This window comes from Hipposideros armiger, unplaced genomic scaffold (assembly GCF_001890085.2).
Source record: "Hipposideros armiger isolate ML-2016 unplaced genomic scaffold, ASM189008v1 scaffold_221, whole genome shotgun sequence".
NCBI lineage: Eukaryota > Metazoa > Chordata > Mammalia > Chiroptera > Hipposideridae > Hipposideros > Hipposideros armiger.
Genome location: NW_017731571.1, coordinates 134,393 through 151,840, shown reverse-complemented (window position 1 = coordinate 151,840; position 17,448 = coordinate 134,393). Strand labels below are relative to the sequence as shown.

General features: G+C 35.6%; 1 protein-coding gene across 1 annotated transcript in view; it reads right to left on the bottom strand.

The window, feature by feature from the left end:
* Positions 1–1,046: 1,046 nt before the first annotated feature.
* RAB18 (RAB18, member RAS oncogene family) overlaps positions 1,047–17,448 on the bottom strand; it is a 68,963-nt gene continuing 52,561 nt past the window's right edge. The window contains exon 8 of the mRNA XM_019654403.1: positions 1,047–2,815. Within this exon, the coding sequence (XP_019509948.1) occupies positions 2,772–2,815 (44 nt within the window). The 3' untranslated portion in view covers positions 1,047–2,771. The remainder of the gene's footprint in view (positions 2,816–17,448) is intronic.

The window sequence follows — 17,448 nt, the reverse complement described above, 5'->3', positions numbered from 1 at the left end:
AACTGAAGGCCGTGGGATTTGCCAGAATTTCCATCCATGAGCAAGGAAAGAGAGATCAGAAAGAGCTTGTTTAAAGGCATTGGTGAGAGAAAAATAATGCTGTTCCCTGATTGTACCCCCACTCCATTCAAAGCGTTAAATAAATCAGTTATGCAGGATATAGTTCTCTCTTTTTTTTTTTACTTTGTCATCATTAGTAACACCATGCACTAAGACGGTGATTCATAATAGAATTTGCAACTCACAAACACGACACATGATCCCCTTGACTCACAGTCAGAGTTCTGAAAACCATCAACAAGACTTTTTAAAAGTTCTCTTTCATTCTATCCCTTGATTTCTATCCCTTCCATCTCTTCCTACTAGAGGCAACCAAAGTATGTAATCATAACTGACACTGATTTCTTTATGGTTTGCTTTCAGCTGAATGACGTGGGCAAGCCTGAGTATCTCTAGGGCAACAAACGTATGATTGCAGACTTCCGCGCTAGCCAAAACTTCCATATAAGAGTCTCAAAATTTTCTGTCAACATATACAATTTCCAAATATCTATAAACAATACTTAAAATTCATGAATAGATGATCCCTTCCTTTCAGCAGAGTTTACATAAACTTCCCTGTTTAGTAATAATATGCCTTGACTCTCTTAAAAATTTCTTCCATTTTACTTTTCATATCAATGGGACACTATTTCACCAGTTACCCAAGTTGATGCTGTTTTCACAAGCTGACATATTTGACCCCTTCAGTGCCACCCTCAAAACATCTAAATGCATCACTGCTCCCCCACCAAGATACTTTCATCCAGCAACAGTTGTTGGCACAATTATTAAAGGTGAGTTTGGACCTTGGGGATATAATAGCAAACAAGAGAAAGTCCTTGGCTTTATGTGGGGATTTAGTCAACAATAAATTGAGAGCGATAGTTGTTGGGATTCTCCAGAGAAACGGAACCCATAGAATAGATACATACATACACACATACATACATACATATATAGATTTATTATAAGGATTTGGCTCACACAATTATGGAGGTTGGCAAACCCAAAATCTGCAGAGCCCACGTTCCAGTGTGAGTCTGAAGACAGCAGGCTGCTGTAGAACCACGAAGAGCCAACGTTCCAAGTTGAAGGCCATCAGGCAGGAGAATTCTCTCTTACTTGGGGGATGGTGAGACTTTTGTTCTATTCAGGCCTTTGACTGACTAGATGAGGGCCACCCACGTTATGGAGAATGATGTTCTTTACTCGGTCTGCCAGTTTAAATGTTAATCTCATCCAAAAACACTTCCACAGAAACACCCAGAATAATGTCTGACCAAATAGATGAGCACCTCGTGGCCCAGGCAAGTTGACACATAAAATTAACCATCACAAGAGATAAAAACAAACAAAAGTTGAAAAATAAATAAGATGTTTTTATACTATTAAACAACAGAGAAAATAAACTTAGTAATCTCAGAGCATGGTGATATGAGAGAAAGTAGCCGGGGATAGGAAGAGGTTAGTATAGACATGTATTTAAGTTATAATACTTTCTCAAACTTTAAATAAATTTATTAGTATCCAAATGCCATCTTGTGGTTGATTATTCACATTAGGTTTCATTTATCGGGTGCCATTCATCTCACATCTGTTAAAATATGTTAAAATGTTGTTTGGAGTTAATGGAATTGCCCTGCTAAGGCTCCAGGGTTTTTGCTCCCATGTCACTTGTATTATTAGTAGCAATTTCATGCTTGATGGGTTCAGGATACTAGCCGCCATGCCAGTTTCACTCCAAGTTCAAATGCCTTCTTTGCTTGTAATATATTTAATTCAAGTACACCATAAAATAAAATATTCACGGTCAGTGTACATAAGGATGCAATAACAGAAATATTTACACATTTAAACTAACATATACAATCATTTTACAGCCCCTGTGTTTAGTGCAACAATAACATCATTACGTAGAATAAACAGGACTCAATCATTTCCCAAAATCCAGGTTCCCATAAATAGTAGTCTGCATTCTTGGTCCAATGTTATAGTCTTTGCTTGGTATTTATGCAGTCTAATAAAAGGCTTATTATAAAAAAGGCCTTGGGCATGGCCCATAACCCATTATTTAGCATGAAGACATATTTTCATTATTGTGTAGGTCAAATCTTCACATTCTTTTCACACACACACACACACACACACACACACACACACACACACACACCATTGTTCAGAAGGCCCACTGAAGTCAAGAGACTTAATTGCTGGCTTTCTCTTTAATAAACAAATGTAACAAATCAACACCTGGTACATCTTAAAGTTATACAATGTTATATGTCAATTATATCTCAATAAAATGAAAAATTTAAAAATTCTACAAAGCGAAAATGTTTATTACAAACGAAATTACACTAAAGAATGTTTATAACATACGTAAAAGGTACAACTACAGCAATGTAAATGCCCATGTATATTAGTTTCCTATTGCTCTATAGCACATTACTACAAACCTAGCCGCTTAAAACGACACCCGTTTGTTAGCTCACATTTCTGTATGTCGGAAGTCTGGCATGGCGGGACAGGGTTCTCCGCTGCGGTTATCACAAGGCTGAAAGCAAGGTATGAGCCAGGCCGAGTTCTCAGTGGAGGCTCTGGGGAAGGATCAGCTTCCAAGCTGATGGGCAGAATTTCGTTCACTGCGGTTGGAGGATTTAAATCCTCCTTTTCTTGCCAGGTGGCCCCCTCCATCTTCACGCCAGCAATGGCATGTCAGTCAAATCCTTCTAATCAAATCCTTTGATTCTCCGACTTTGTTTGCTGTCACAACCTGAAGAAAACATCCTGCTGTTAGAGAGTTCATGTGGTCAAATTAAGCCCACCCAGACAAATCACCCTTTCGAAGAACTCGAAATCAACTGATTATGAACCTCGATTACATCTGTAAAATCCCTTTTGCAACATTAAGTGACATAATCACAGGTGTAACACCAGGGGACAGAGATAATTAGGACCACCTTAGACTTCTTTTTACCACACATTGTGTCCAGCACCCAGGTAACAAGGTGGAAATGCTACCAGTCCTCTGCGGATACCTGCCTGACCTCACCCCTTCCTACTACCCTGAATTCTGGGCCTTGCTTCTCTCGCTTTCCTTGACCCTTTACCACATGTACATGCAACACTAAGCGTTATATCATTCCATAGTCCATAGTCTCAAACTAGGTCTAAGTGAAATAATATGAAAATAACCTTAATGGTAAAGAATGATTTTTTCAACAATTGTGCTAGAATTACTGACTATCCCCGTGCAAAAAAATAATAATAATCAAATTTGTCCCATATCTTGCACAACATACAAAAATGAATTCAAAATGGACCAGAGACCTAAATGTAAAGCCTAAAATTATAAAACTTTTAGAAAAAAAACAAACATAAAAGGAAATGTATGCGGCCTTAGGTTGTTAGGCTAAGGTTTCTTAAACATGGTACCAAAAGCACAGTCCACACAAATACAAATTGATAAATTGAGCTTCATCAAAACTGAAAACTTCTGCTCTTCAAAAATACCTTTAAGAACATAAGATGACATGCTACAGACTAGGAGAAAATGTTTGCAAATCATCTATTTGATAAAGGACTTATACCTAGAGTGTATAAAGACATCCAAACGATAATTTCTAAACATCTCAAAATAAAAAAAAATCTCAAAAAAGATTTCAACAGACACATCACCGAAGAAGATAGGTAGATGGCAACTATAGACATGAAAAGATGCTTATCCTCAATAGTTAACAGGGATACCATTACTTACCTACTAAAATGGCTAAACTTAAAAAGGTGAGCTGGTAAAAAAAAATTGTGATATCTCCATACAATGGAATACTTACTATCTGCCAATAAAAAAGGAATGGCCTATTGATACATGCAACAACATGAAGGAATTTCAAAATAATTATTCTGAATGAAAGAAGCCAGACAACAAAAGTACATAGTATGATTCCATTTGTATACATCTCTAGACAATGCAATCTAATTCATTGGGACAGAAAGCAGATCAGTGGTTGCTTAGGGTGATGGGTAGAGTCAGAAGGCAGGGTTACAATGGGGCAGAGGAAAACTTTTGGGAATTGGGTTATGTTCATTATCTTGACTGTGTGATGATTTCACGGGTATATAAATATGTCAAAACTGATCAAATTGTTTACTTTTCATACTTGCAGTTTATTGTATGACAATTATACTAAAACCATTTAAAAGGCAACAGAAAGCAATTTACTCTGAATTTTATGAATTAAAAAATAAATTGAACAAATTATGAGCACATGCATACAAAGCACATCACAGCAGAGAGTCACCCACAATTGTTTTTCTAATGAACCTCAAGGGAACACAACTTAAGAAATCTCCGATTTACAACACACTATCATTATTAGTTCATACATAGTCTTATTTATTAACGTTTTGATCACAATATTATGAACAATCACAAGAGCCTGGCCAAATGAACAACTGTAACTCTGGTCACCATTTCATTCCTTGGCCTTCAAACCCTGCCTCAAATTAACACGCACTCTGAATTTTCTATTTAGCATTCTCTTGATATCTTAGAATATTTTATGTAACATGACTTTAAAAAGTTTAGTCCTAGATGTCCTTTGAACTTTTCTAAAAACAGGGTATCATGTGCATAGCAGCACTACTCACAATAGCCAAGAAGTGGAAGCAACCCAAGTGTCCATCGACAGGTGAAGGGATACACAACATGTGATGTATACACACAGTGGGATGTTATTCAGCCTTGAGAGAGAAGGAAATTTAAACACATATTACAACATGGATGAACCTTGAGGACATTATGTTAGGTGAAATAAACCAGTCACAAAAAGAGACACACTGTATGGTTCCACTTACAAGAGGTATCTAAGGTAGTCAAATGCATAGAAACAGAAAGTAGAAGGGTGATTACCAGTGACTGTGGGGAGGGGACAAAGGGAGTTAGTGGGTATAGATTTTCAGATCTGCAAGATGAAAAAGTTCTGGCGATCTGTTTGACAACAATGTGAATACATATAACTACTGAACTGTACAATTAAAAATGGTTAAGATGGTAAATTTTGTTATGTGTTCTTACCATATAAACCATTTACTAACATTTACTAAATATATTTTTAAAAGGGTATCATGCTAAACGTAGTCTTTTTCTGCTGACATTATTCAATCATTAGTCATAACGTTATCTATAACCGTAGTAATTTTCACTGCTGTAAAATATTATTTCCCTTCTTTCTACTTTCTTTGGTTATTTTTCATTGTTCATTTTGCCTGACTTTAATTTTCAGCATTTATTTTTCAATTTATGCATTAATGGCTATAAGTTTTTCCTCAATATATGTCTTAATGTAGTAAAGCTAATATACCATATGTTTTAATACAAAGTAGTTCTTTATTGTTTAAAACATTTTCTAATTTTCATTATGACTTTTTTTTTGACCCATGGGCCACTCAGAAGTATAATTTTAAAATTCCAATTACATTAATATTTTTCTAGTTACTTTATTGTTCATTGTGTTCAGCTTAATTCATTGTGCTCAGACAACCACAATACATGGGTCATTTAAAAAATGTTCATGTAATTGAAAAGCATGTCATTTATTTTTAAGTACTTTCAAATTTTATTCATGATTACATATTTAAGCCACGAGTTTTTTAGAAGTGTAGATTGTTTAACTCTCCAATAATGGAAAAACTTAATACCTTATTTTTGTTATTAAATTCTAATATATTTTGGTCAGGATAGTACCTATTCTTTAAAATTTGTTGAGATTTGCTTTAGGACTTAGAAAATGATGAATTTTTGTAACTGTTAAACATGTCCATTCAATCAAGCTTCTTAATTGCCTCATTCAAACCTGTATTTTTGACTGATTATTATTTTTTTAACATATCAAAATTAGATATTTGCTAAATTCCCTACTATGACATTGGATTTGTCAGTTTCTTCCTGTAATTTTATCAATTTTTATATATTCAAGTTAATTTATTAGGTGTACATGTTTAGAATTTTAAAATAATTTTTATAACTTCTTGGTGAATTGAACATTTACTATTATATAATAAACCTCTATATCCCTAATGATGCTTTTTATTTTAAAGTATATATTTTATATTAATGTTTTATATCCATTTAATGTGGGGTTTTTTTAGCTGAGCCATCCTGCTACCTGTTGGCAGCTCAGCGGCTGCTCAGCTCGGGCTGGGACTCGAACTGCTGTTGCTCAGAGCTCAAACTCTTGAGCGAGCTCTTAACCAACTGAGCCACTCAGCTGGCCCTTAATTTAATGTTAATTAATAAGCAATGCCAGCTTTCTTTTAATTAGCATTTACCTAACATATTTTACTTCATCTTACTTTCTACTTCTATATAGCTTTATGCATTTAGGTTGTCTTATAAATCAGCACAGAACTGGATTTTTAAAAATCCATTCATTAATCTCTATTTTTGCACTGACAAGTTTGGTTCATTTATATTGATCATGATTATGGATATATTTGGCCTTGTTTTAATCATCTTTTTACATTCTATTTTCTTGGTTTTTCTATATTCTTTTTCATTTATATTTTAAAAACTTGATATCTGTATCTTCCTCTGTATTATTTTCCTAGGGCTGTTATAACAAAGTACCACAAACTGTATGGCTTAAAACAACAGAAAAACACAGTTTCACAGTTCTGGAGGCTAGAAGTCTGAAACCTAAGTGTTGGCAGGGCCACGGTCCCTCTGGAGGCTGTGAGGGAGAACCTGTTCCATGCCTCTTCTGGCTTTGGTGGTGGTTGGCAATGGAGTTCCTTGGAACTACAGCTGCACCACTCCTATCTCTGCCTCATTTTCATATGGCCTCTTCCCTGTATGTCTAGATCTCTGCACCCAAATCTTCCTTTTCTTATGAGGACACCAGTCATTGGGTTTAGGTCCCACCCTAATCTAGTAGGACTTCATCTGAACCTGATTACATCTACAAAGAGCCTATTTCCAAATAAGGTCACATTCACAGGTACTGGGCATTAGGACTTGAACATATCTTTGGTGGTGAGGGGGCACAATTCAACCCACAACACCCCCTTATAAGGTTAGAGCTTTAACACACTTTCACGTCCCTTTCTCGACCTTCAAATGTGGTCATTTTGATATTGTGATCTCTTAGAATTGAAATCCTGGGATATTATGTATATACTATATTTGCTTATACTTTTTAATTTTGTTTTACTGTGCAGTGTTCATTTTTACAATTATTTGATCATTCTAACTTTCCATGTTTATTTGTAGCATCTCCTAGATTTGTTCCTCTTCATATTTGAGTACTTTCTCTAAAACTCTGGATATTTGTATAATGATCCTACTGAGGCTTTGTTTGTCTGAGACTGTTTCATTAAGCTCTGACACGTAACTGGAAATTTAGCAGGATATAAAATTCTGAATTCAAAATTTTGTCCTTAAGTGCAGTGAAACATTACTCAGTGTCTCTTTGCATCTAATATTACTAATATTAGCATATGAAACAGACGCACAAAAACAATACTGTTATTTGTTTGAAGGTCATCTGTTTTTCTTTGTGAGATATCAAAATTGCATTTGGTTTTGGTGTTCTTAAATTATACTGTATTATGTCTAGGCTTTTTCTTTCCTCTCTGTTTGATATTTTAGGATATTTTGTAATCTGAAGTTTTTCATATTTCTTTAATTCTGGGAAAAGTTCTAAATTGTTTCTACAAACATTTTCATTATTATTTTTCTCTCCTTCTAGAATCATTTATCTGTAGAAGTTGGCACATCTACTTCTATCTTCCATATATCTTAACTTTTCTATTTTCTATTTCTTTTCTATTTTCTTTCTTTTCCTCTCCTGTTTTCTTCTTGGGAGCGTTTCTCAATGTGTTCTAACTCACCTGTTCGTTCTCCAGTTATATCCATTGTACTATTTATACCTTCTATTATGTTTCTTATTTCAATTATTTTCTTTTTCATACTTAATATTAATACTAGATTTTATGTTTTTGTGTTTCTGTTTCATATGCTTATATTGTCCAGTTATGTCTTTTAATATAAGTTCATTTAAATATCTTGGGCCATTTGGTTCTAATTCTTCCAGGGATCTCTGGCTTATTGTTTTTCATTTGAAATCACTGCACTGCATAAATTATGATTTTGGCTGATGAAATCATATTCCCCCAGGGGTGTCTTATAATGGATGTTACAAAAAGGCTCAGAAACTTGCAGAAGCCCACACTCTGGATCTATCATCACAAGTTTTGAGGGTAAGGAGTGAGCGGGGATGAGCCTTAGGGTGGAAAGTCGCAGGCATCATAAAACTAAAATTAGTCATCCTCCTTTGCCACCATGCAACACCTTCAGGTCAGGTCAGGGATTTTGCACGTGAATAACTTGGCAAGCTCTGAAACTGCTGATGCCCAAGTCAACAGCCCAGACCAACTCAATCAGAATCCCTGGGGATCTTGAGATTGGGAGACTAACCTATTTTAGACTTCTGTCATCCAAAACTGTAAAAGAATAAATCTGTGTTGTTTTAAGCCACTAAATGTGTGGTAATTTGTTACAACAGCAATAGGAAACTAATACAGCTCCGCTTTCACTTTTTACTTTGACTCCTCTACATGTTACAAGAAGCACATACTAATTTTTGTAGTTAAAAAATAATAAAGAAGTGATACTAAATTATACAAGTGTCTAACCACTATGCTGTACACCTGAAATTAATATAATACTGAGTGTTAACTGTAATTGAAAAATTAAAAATTGGGGGGAAAGGTGAAGGGGAATAAGAGGTTCAAATCTCTAGGTATAAAACAAACAAGTCATGGGGATGTAACATACAGCATGGGAAATATAGTCAATAACATTGTGATAGCGTGGTATGGTGTCAGATGGTTGCTGAGCTTGTGGTGATCACTTCTTTAAGTATATAAATATTGAACAGCTATGGTGTACACCTGAAACTGATATAATAGTGTATGTTAGCTATATTTTTCATAAAAATATTTTTAAAAAACAAAAAAATAAAGAGAAAGGATTATTTCTGATGTTTAAAATGATCTTTGTACCTTGTTGTTTTTTAACATGTATATGTATTCCATGTTCAAAAATAAAATATTTATATTTTAAAAACAGCAGAAAAATGAAGACTGATGTTGTTAGCCTGGGACCAGTCAGCAGTAGGAAGTCTACAGGAGGAACATGGGTATCGTGGGCCAAACAGCTCAGGAACTTTGCCTTTAGCAACTTTTTTTGTTTTTAATGTTATTGTTTTTCATTTGTTTGGTATCTTGTAACCATGTTCCTGGTGGCAGTATAGTATCCTGTGCTGTATAAAGGACTACTAAGGACACGGGGCTGGCATTTCAATTTGCTTCTCTGCAGCAATGTTAACCAGCACTTTAATGATTAAAAAAAGTAGTGAGCATCAGCTTTCTGCTTGGTGAGGATATTTGTAGCTTTCCTTCTACTCTTGCCTTTGCTACTATTGGTCCAAAGCTGTGGAAATAACCCCAAGTAAATCTGACCCAGTTTCTTCCCTGGTCTATTTTTTATCTGAAGAGCTCAGCACCTAAAGATTAGGGAACTCCCAGGTGAGCCCACACTTTTTGAAGAAGCCACCAGATGACAGGGACATAGTGGGAAGAGCCACTTGCTTTTCCTTCCATCCCCACTATTTATAGACTCTAACTTCTCCTTGATCTGCAGCATGACGACGGGATGGGACTGGGGTGCCAGCCGCTCCGACGCTCCACCAATGCTTCGAGACCGAGCCCTTGGTGTTGTTCCCCACCCGCAACCCACCTGAATGCCCTTTCTTCCTCCCAAAATACTGCACTGCTATCTCAGAAAAAAAAGACCTGTGACTCTCCATATCTTTCTTCACTTGATGAAAACTGTAATGTATGCAGCAAGAGTTCCATGACATTTGTACAAGGTAGTTGACATTTTCCCAAATTCAAGACTTCTCTTATTTTACCCCCCAAATCTTATGTCTTTAGTCTTTCTTTAGAGAGTGGTTTGGGGGTCAAGAATTGGAATCAGTAATGTTTATATTCCTTGGTTATCTACATTTTCTAATTTTCCTAAAATGACTTTGTTTGTGTAATTTAAGTATAAATTTCACCTGTTTATTTTAAAATAAATGTCATTAAATTTCATCCTAGTACTTTCCAATCAATTCTTGCAACAAATATTTGAGCTTATAAAATGTTCTAGGGTGACATTAACTCAGCTATAACTGTCTGTTTAAATAGAGCCTCTTCTGTTCCATTTACTTAATTAGTATGACAATTATAGGGCCAACCAGAATGCACCTTTGCTCAAGAGAATATAGGCGAAAATGATACAATTAATAAGTTTTTATTTTACTCTGAGGCATTCTCTTTGAGTCTTTTCAATCCAAAGCTATTATAAACAGGATGAAAACATCAGCATTTAGATTAACAGCTGGATTTTGGTTTAAATATTTCCTTGATTATAATCTATTTAATTTTTTTGCAGTTTAAGGGATTTTTTTATTGTTATTGCTTTCCAGAGAAAATCCCTTACTTGCATTTCTTATATGACAATCTTGTTTTTCTCGGATGTAGAGCTGAAAAATATGGTGGCATTGCTCTGGAAAGCTGTCTTCTTATTTTGTTCTTAAATTTTGCACCCAAGCAATAATTCTCTTTTAGAAATAGGTCTTCAACAACAACAAAAAAAGTCAAATCTCACTAAATCATGCAGAAATAGAAGTTGCCAAAACTGGATGAAGCTCAGTGAATCTTGGGGGAAATGTTTTTTATTTAAAAAAAAAAAAAAGCAAGTAAATTCTGCTAGGGCATTTACTTCCTTTTGAAATTTGGAAGGACTTTATTCCTTAGCAATATGAGAGCTACATGAACACTAGACGTTGGTTTTTCTTACTTTTCTGCATTTTGAGAGACTAGACACAAAGCCCACCTGTAACCAGCATAGCAACAGCTCTCAGGGAGCCAAGTGGACCTTTATCATTTTAAGAGAGACCAATTTTGATTTTAGGACTCCATACATGACTCAGACTAAAAACTTTCAAACTGTACAGACTCAAAAAAGCATCCTGGACCTAGTCTCATTTTGACCCAAAGAAAAAAAGCAACTAAAATATCAAGGTATGGTGCCAATGATAAGGTGACTCTGGGTGTTTATGTAATGTAAATAAAGAAAACGAAGTAGAAAAAAGGAACCAGTTGCTATATGCTGAAACTAGGCCATCCTGGGACGATGCTACAGTCATATGCATATATTTGCTCCATTCTGTATTTGTTCTTTTGCTTGTGTGCCCTTTCGTGGAAGCACTGTGCTGTGGAAAGAACATTAGCCAGATCCACAATAAAAACAAAAAAAACCTCTGCTTTCAATGTAGAGAATGGATAGCATCCTTTACTAATAAGGGTTTAATTCTATCAACAGCTCCAGTTAAATCTATTAAATATGGGCTCTATCATCAGATTTTATTGTTTCAGAAAGATGCATCTGTTATATACACAGACAAGCAGGCCATCCATCAAACACGAAAGCTACACAGGACGCATTGTGCAGGCAGCGGGCCCACCCCATTCTACAGCTAAGTGGCAAAGCTCTGCCATGTGGTTCTCATCAAAGACCTCAAAAGTGCATTTCACATCATAATCTAAAGAGACGACCCTAGATTAAATGCAGGCCCAACACATATACATTTCAGGATTCAGTAGAGGTATTTCGATTGTATAACATATGTAGTCATTTCTGGTACATAAATTGGATTTTTACAGGCTCTTACAGAATCCATAAAGAAGCCTACCTGCATTTTATATTCTGTCTGACAATACTTTGTATAAATGTTGACATTTATCCTTTGAATTGTGTTAATTGGGTGGTATGGCTTCTGCATCCCTGTAGGATGACTGAGATATTGGTGTTGAAGAGCAGCAAGGAGCAAGGAAAGGGACAAATGGGCTCAGGAGGGATAGGTGGGAGTGTGGAGGTGGAGGAAGTGGGGAGACCAACAGGGAAAGAGCAGAGGCATAATTAGAAAATCTACCCCAAACCTAAGATGCCTCCTCCTTACCTGCTCCTGAAACCAAGCACTGCTGTGCCTCACCAGCTCAGACAGAAACCTCAGCCCCCTAAGGGAGGCAAAATAATGACCCCCCGCAAAGGTGCCCACATTTTAATTCTCAGAACCAGAGAATACGTCACCTTACATTTGCAGAATTGACTTAGTTAAGGATCTTGAGGTAGAGAGATAATCCTAGCTTATCTGAGTGGGTTCAACGTAATCCCAAGGGTCCTTATAAGAGAAGGGAAGGGGGGTCATATTCAGAGAAGGAGGTGTAATGACAAAAGCAAAGGTCAGAGAGAGAGACATCTGAAGATACTGCACTCTTGTCTCTGAAGATGGAGGAAAGGGGCATGAGCCAATAAGTGTAGCCTCTAGAAACCAGAAAAAAACAAGGAAATGGATTCTACCCAGGGCCTCCAGAAGGAACATGGCCCAGTCGACACTTTGATTTTAGCATGGCTGACCTCCAGAACTATAAGAGAATAAATCTGGGTTGTTTCAACCCAGGAAGTTTTTGGTAATTTGTTACAGCAGCAATAGGAAACTAATAAATACATCTCTCCACCCCAGAGGAAAGTTACTGATTTAGAACTCCATTCCTTCAAAACTTAATAGCCCTTCCAGGCTTCAAAGTTCATGTTTCTGTGATTACTGACTAGGTGACTATGAAAAAAACCTTGTGGTTTTTTTGTATTTTTGGTTTTTAATATGCTGAAAGTATATTCCTCTAAAGCAATTATGAGTTCTGGCATAAAAGATTCTCAGGGCTAAAAGTACTGGAGCATAGAAATGGGGCAATGTCGTACATATATTTCAGCTGATAAGGATGGGAGCCCTCCATCCACAAGATAACCACTTACAGTAAGAAAAACCTACCTTCATGCACATCCTCCTTGTCTTTTTCACACAACCTTGAGAATTCATATTTACTCCTCAGAAAACAAGAATTCTCAACTTGCTGAAGAAATACCTTTCACCTAAAAGCACTGAAATAGAAATCTCTCCTTGTAAATATAAACATATGTCCAAGAGCCACCAAGTTCCTGAGGAAAGTGAACATGAAAAAGAACTAACACTTGAGGAAACAGAATGTACAAAGACCAGAGGAAACTGCAAAATAATCATTAGTATCCTCAGAGAAGATGAGGGGATATCACAACAACAAAAGTTGGTATTAAAAAGTGATCAGGGGCCGGCCGAGTGGCGCGATGGTTAAGAGCTGGCTTGGGATGCCAGAGGGCCCCGGTTCGGATCCCACATATGAGGGCCAGTGACACTGCCCTCCACAGCTAAGATGCTGAACAACAGCTCAACCTGGAGCTGGGCTGCCGTGAGTTGCCAGGGACTAGGCTGCAGCCCCTGCTGCAGTGGGTTGCCATGGGCTACAGTGAGTAGCCAGCAGCCAGCGTGAGCGGCTGTCCAGAAGTCGGCAACTGATCTCTCTCGCTGGGAAGAGCACAATGATGGTGCCAGCTTGGGCCGGTGGGGCGACGTCCTCCACAACTAGACTGAGGAACAGGACGACAGCAACTTGTCTGTTCCCCATTCCCCAATTCCCCAATAAAAAAAAAATCTTAAAAAAAAAAAAGTGATCAGACTGGTTGGACGATAGAAACAATTGCCATTCCCCAACTCCACACAAAAAATTTCAGTATAAGAGTTGAACTGCATAATGGAAGCAAGTGAAGATGAAACTGGTAGCCTAGAAATGCAAGCAGCTGAGGGATTCTTCTGGAATACAGTGCAGAATAAAAAAGTAATGAATTATGAGAAAAAGGTGAAGAGACAAGGAAAATAGATATGAGTCCACTGAAAGTCTAGCAGTTGTCAGGGAAAGGCTTATCATATATAGCTAATTGAAATTTTTGACAAGGGTAAAGTTACTTTGGTGTCTAAGAAGAAATAAAGGAAAAAAGAAAAAGGAGGAAGGAAGGAAGGGAGGGAAAGAGGGAGAGAGAGAAAAAGGGAGGGAGGAAGGGAAAAGCTCAAGACAGGTTAGCTGCAAAAATATTTAAGTAGACTAACCTCTGACTACACATATGCAGGAAATCTATACAGCAATATTATCTCTGTAGTGAAATAATTTTAAACAGAATTCTAATACAGAACCAAACCATCATATTATTTTGAAGGCAAAATTTACATTTTTGCCAATTACAAAGATTCTGAGAGTTCACTTTTCATGGAACCCATTCCTAAGGAATTACTAGACTACGTACGTCACTTAAAAAAAAAAGTTATCATGGAATTCAGGAAATAAGGAAAAGTAAACAAATGGGTAAAATCATGAAATTTTTATTCTAATGGTTTTGAAGCATAATACAACTTCAGAAACCATTTCTCTAAAAGTAGAGGAATCATGGTTTTACAGTAATAAAAATCTGAAACTACAATTACACATGCTTTTCAGAAAGGAAATTCAATGGGTAGACAATGAGGGGCAATGAAGTATGCCAAAAATCCCTGACAGTTCAAGGTATGAGAGGCAGGTAAAAAAGATGGATTGTCAATGTTGATAGAAAAATAAAGAGTTACCAATTTAAAGAGGAATAATAAGATGTATAACTTTAAACAATGGCATTTTTTACAGAAATAGTAAACACAATCTTAAAATGTATATGAAACCACAAACGATTCTGAATAGCCAAAGCAATCCTAAGAGAGAAGAATAAAGCAGGAGGCATCACACTTCCTGCATTCAAGCTATATTATAAGGCTACAGTAATCAAAATAGTGTGGTACTGACATAAAAACAGGCACATAGGCCAATGGAACAGAATCAAGAGCTCAGAAAAACACTCAAACATATACAGTCAACTAATAAATCACAAGGGAGCCAAGAATACTCAATGGAGAAGACAGTCTCTACAATAAATGGTGCTGGGAAAACCGAACAACCACATTTTAAATAAAACTAGATCCTTACCTTATACCACTCACAAAAATGGGCTGAAAATTGATTAAAGACTTAAATATAAGACTAAAAATCATAAAACTCCTAGAAGAAAACATAAAGGGTAAGATCTTTGATGGGTCATGGAGATGGTTTTTTGGGTTTGATACCAAAAGCACAATCAACTAAATAAAAAATAAATAGCACTATATGAAACTAAAAAGCTTCTGCACAGCAAAAGAAACCATCAAGAAAATGAAAAGGCAAACTACAGAATGGAAAAAAATATTTGCAAACCATACATCAGATAAGGGGTTAATATTCAAAATATCTAAAGAATTCATACAACTCAATTGCAAAAAAAAAAAAACAGAAAGAAAAAATCCAGTTTAAAACGGACAAAGGATCTGAACATTTTTCCAAAGATATATGAATGGCCAATAGGTACATGAAAAATTGCTCAATATCACTAATTATTAAGGAAATGCAAATCAAAACCACAATGAGATATCACCCCAGGCCTATTAGAATGGCTATCATCAAAAAGTCCAGATAACAAATCCAAATAACAAATGCTTGCAACATGTGGAGAAAAGTAAACCTTTGGGCACTGTTGGTGGGAATGTAAATTAGTACAGCCACTAAGGCAAAGAGGTTCCTCAAAATTTTTGAAATAGGACTATCATATCATCCAGCAATTCCACTTCTGAGTACATATTTGAAGGAAACACTAACTTCAAAAGATATCTGCACCCACCCTTGTTCACTGCAGCATTATGTACAATAGCCAAGACATGGAAATAACATGTGTCCATCGATGGATGAATGGATAAATAAAATATATATATATATATATATATATATATATATATATATATATATATATATATATATATATATATATATATATATATATATATATATATATATATATATATATATATATATATATATATATATATAAAATCAACCATAACAAAGAAGGAAATCCTGCAATTTGCAACAACATAGATGGACCTTCAGGGTATTGTGCTAAGTGAAACAAGCCAGACACAAAAAGATAAATATTCCATGATCTCACTTACATGTAAAATCTAAAAAACAGGAGATTGCTGGTTGTCAGAAGTGGGGGTCCGGGAATTGGGTGAAGGTGGTTAAAAGGTACAAACTTCCAGTTATCAGTAAATTCTGGGGATGTAATGTACAGCACGGTGACTATAGTTAACAATATTATATTGTGTATTTGAAAGTTGCTGAGAGTAGGTCTTAAGAGTTTTCATCACAGGAAAAAAAAAAGTTGCGACTATGTGAGGTGATAAATGTTAACTAAATTTATTGTGCAATATACACTTTGCAATATACAAATATCAAATCATTATGTTGTATGCCTTAAATACATGTTACATGTCAATTATATCTCAATAAAACCAGGAGTGGGGAGTGGCAAAATTGTTTTCAAAGAGGTTGTAAAAATCTTACATTCTCAAGTTTGCCCCAGTAGGTAGGCCCTTATTATTCTTATAATCTCTGTAGGGTCTGGTAATGCTCCCTGTTTCATTCTTGATATTAATAATTTCTTTTCCATTTCATTATCAGTTTTGCTGAGGGTTTACCAAATTTATTAATCTTTTTAGTTTCATTCTAAAAATGAAATATAGTATTTGATATTTTTCTCTAGGCTTTTGTTTCGTATTTCATTTATATTTTTCTTATTATTATTGCTTCCCTTCTACTTATCTTAGTATTAATTCATTCTTCTTTTCCTAACTTAAAGTGGAAACTTAGATGGCTGACTTTAAACATTCCTTCTTTACAAATTATTCATTTAAAGCTATAAATTTCTAAGCTACATGAGGTATATCCCACGTCTTATTGTTTGCATTATCTTTCAGTTTGAAATATTTTCCAATTTTTTCTTGTAATTTCTTTTTTGACTCATGGGCCCTATAATAGTGTACTATTTAACTTCCAGGAAGCTGGAAATTTTCTAGTTACTGATTTCTGGTTTTATCCTATTGAGGTCTAAGAACATTTCATTCTTTTGAAATTTATTGAGACTTATTTCATGGCCCCGCCTATCATCTATTTTGGTGAATGTTCCATGTGTTTTTCTATAGTTCTTGAGACTGTTTTATAAAAGGGATGCTACCATTGTTCAATTTTTTAATGTCATTCTTTTTTATATACTTTAAAAAATTAATTTCTGAGAGAGGGCTGTTAAAATCTCTAGCTATGGTTGTACATTTATCTGTTTCTCCCTTTGGTTTTGTTAGTTTTAGCTTCATGTATTTTGAAGCTCTGTTTTATTTTTTATTTTTTTTAAAGATTTTTTTTTTTTAATTGGGGAATTGGGGGATGGGAACAGCGCTGGGAAATTAGGGGAAGGGGAACAGACAAGCTGCTGTCCTTTTGTTCTTCAGTCTAGTTGTGGAGGACGTTGCTTCACTGGCC